At 60.9% G+C, this 635-nt stretch overlaps 1 protein-coding gene across 1 annotated transcript in view; it reads left to right on the top strand.

Moving 5' to 3' along the window:
- The window catches only part of LRIT2 (leucine rich repeat, Ig-like and transmembrane domains 2), a 3,755-nt gene extending 3,580 nt beyond the window's left edge, over positions 1 to 175 (top strand). The window contains 1 exon segment of the mRNA XM_029963175.1: positions 1 to 175. This exon segment is cut by the window's left edge and continues 139 nt beyond it. Within this exon segment, the coding sequence (XP_029819035.1) occupies positions 1 to 90 (90 nt within the window). The 3' untranslated portion in view covers positions 91 to 175.
- Positions 176 to 635: the final 460 nt, after the last annotated feature.

Here is a 635-nt window from a genome sequence, read left to right as displayed (position 1 = left end):
GAGGACATCCGCGGCACTCGGCGGCCCCCAGCCCGTGAGGAGCCTGGCAAGACCCGGCCGCCCCACAGGAACAGCGCCGACCTCTACTAGCACAGCCCTGCCCGCCCTGCGAGCGCGGCCACTGCAGCACCTTCACAGACCACCTCGAGCCACGGCATGTGCTGGTTTTCTCGAAGGACCATGCGAGGGCGGCTCTGTGCTGCAAGGACTCGGGGCACGGTGGGACACATGACTGTTGTTTGCAGCAGGCCTGGGGAGCCCTGGGAATGGAGGTGCCCGGCGTGTCCGGCTGCAGGTGTGGAGGTGTGCCTCCACAGCCCTGGGCTGCCCCTGCAGCACTGTCATGGAGCAACGCACACTGACACACCAAGAAAACCGGCATTGACAAAAAAACAACCCCCAAACCAGTATCAATGCTTCTGGACAAAGGTCAAAGGTCTCCCCTCACTCACTCACACAGGCACGTCTTTAATTATTTGTTCTTCTTGCTCGCAGCTCTGCCCAGCGCCAGGTGCCAGCTTCTCCTGTGTGCCACCTCCTGGGAATGGACAGGGGAGCTGAGCAGGGCTGTGGCCGTAGCCAGCAGTGAGTGGTGGGGAGGACTGGGTGAACACGATGGAGAAATTTTTTTTTTA

Source organism: Manacus vitellinus, unplaced genomic scaffold, assembly GCF_001715985.3.
Source record: "Manacus vitellinus isolate BGI_N305 unplaced genomic scaffold, ASM171598v3 scaffold_54_pilon, whole genome shotgun sequence".
Taxonomy (NCBI): domain Eukaryota; kingdom Metazoa; phylum Chordata; class Aves; order Passeriformes; family Pipridae; genus Manacus; species Manacus vitellinus.
This window is presented reverse-complemented; position numbering and strand designations above follow the sequence as displayed.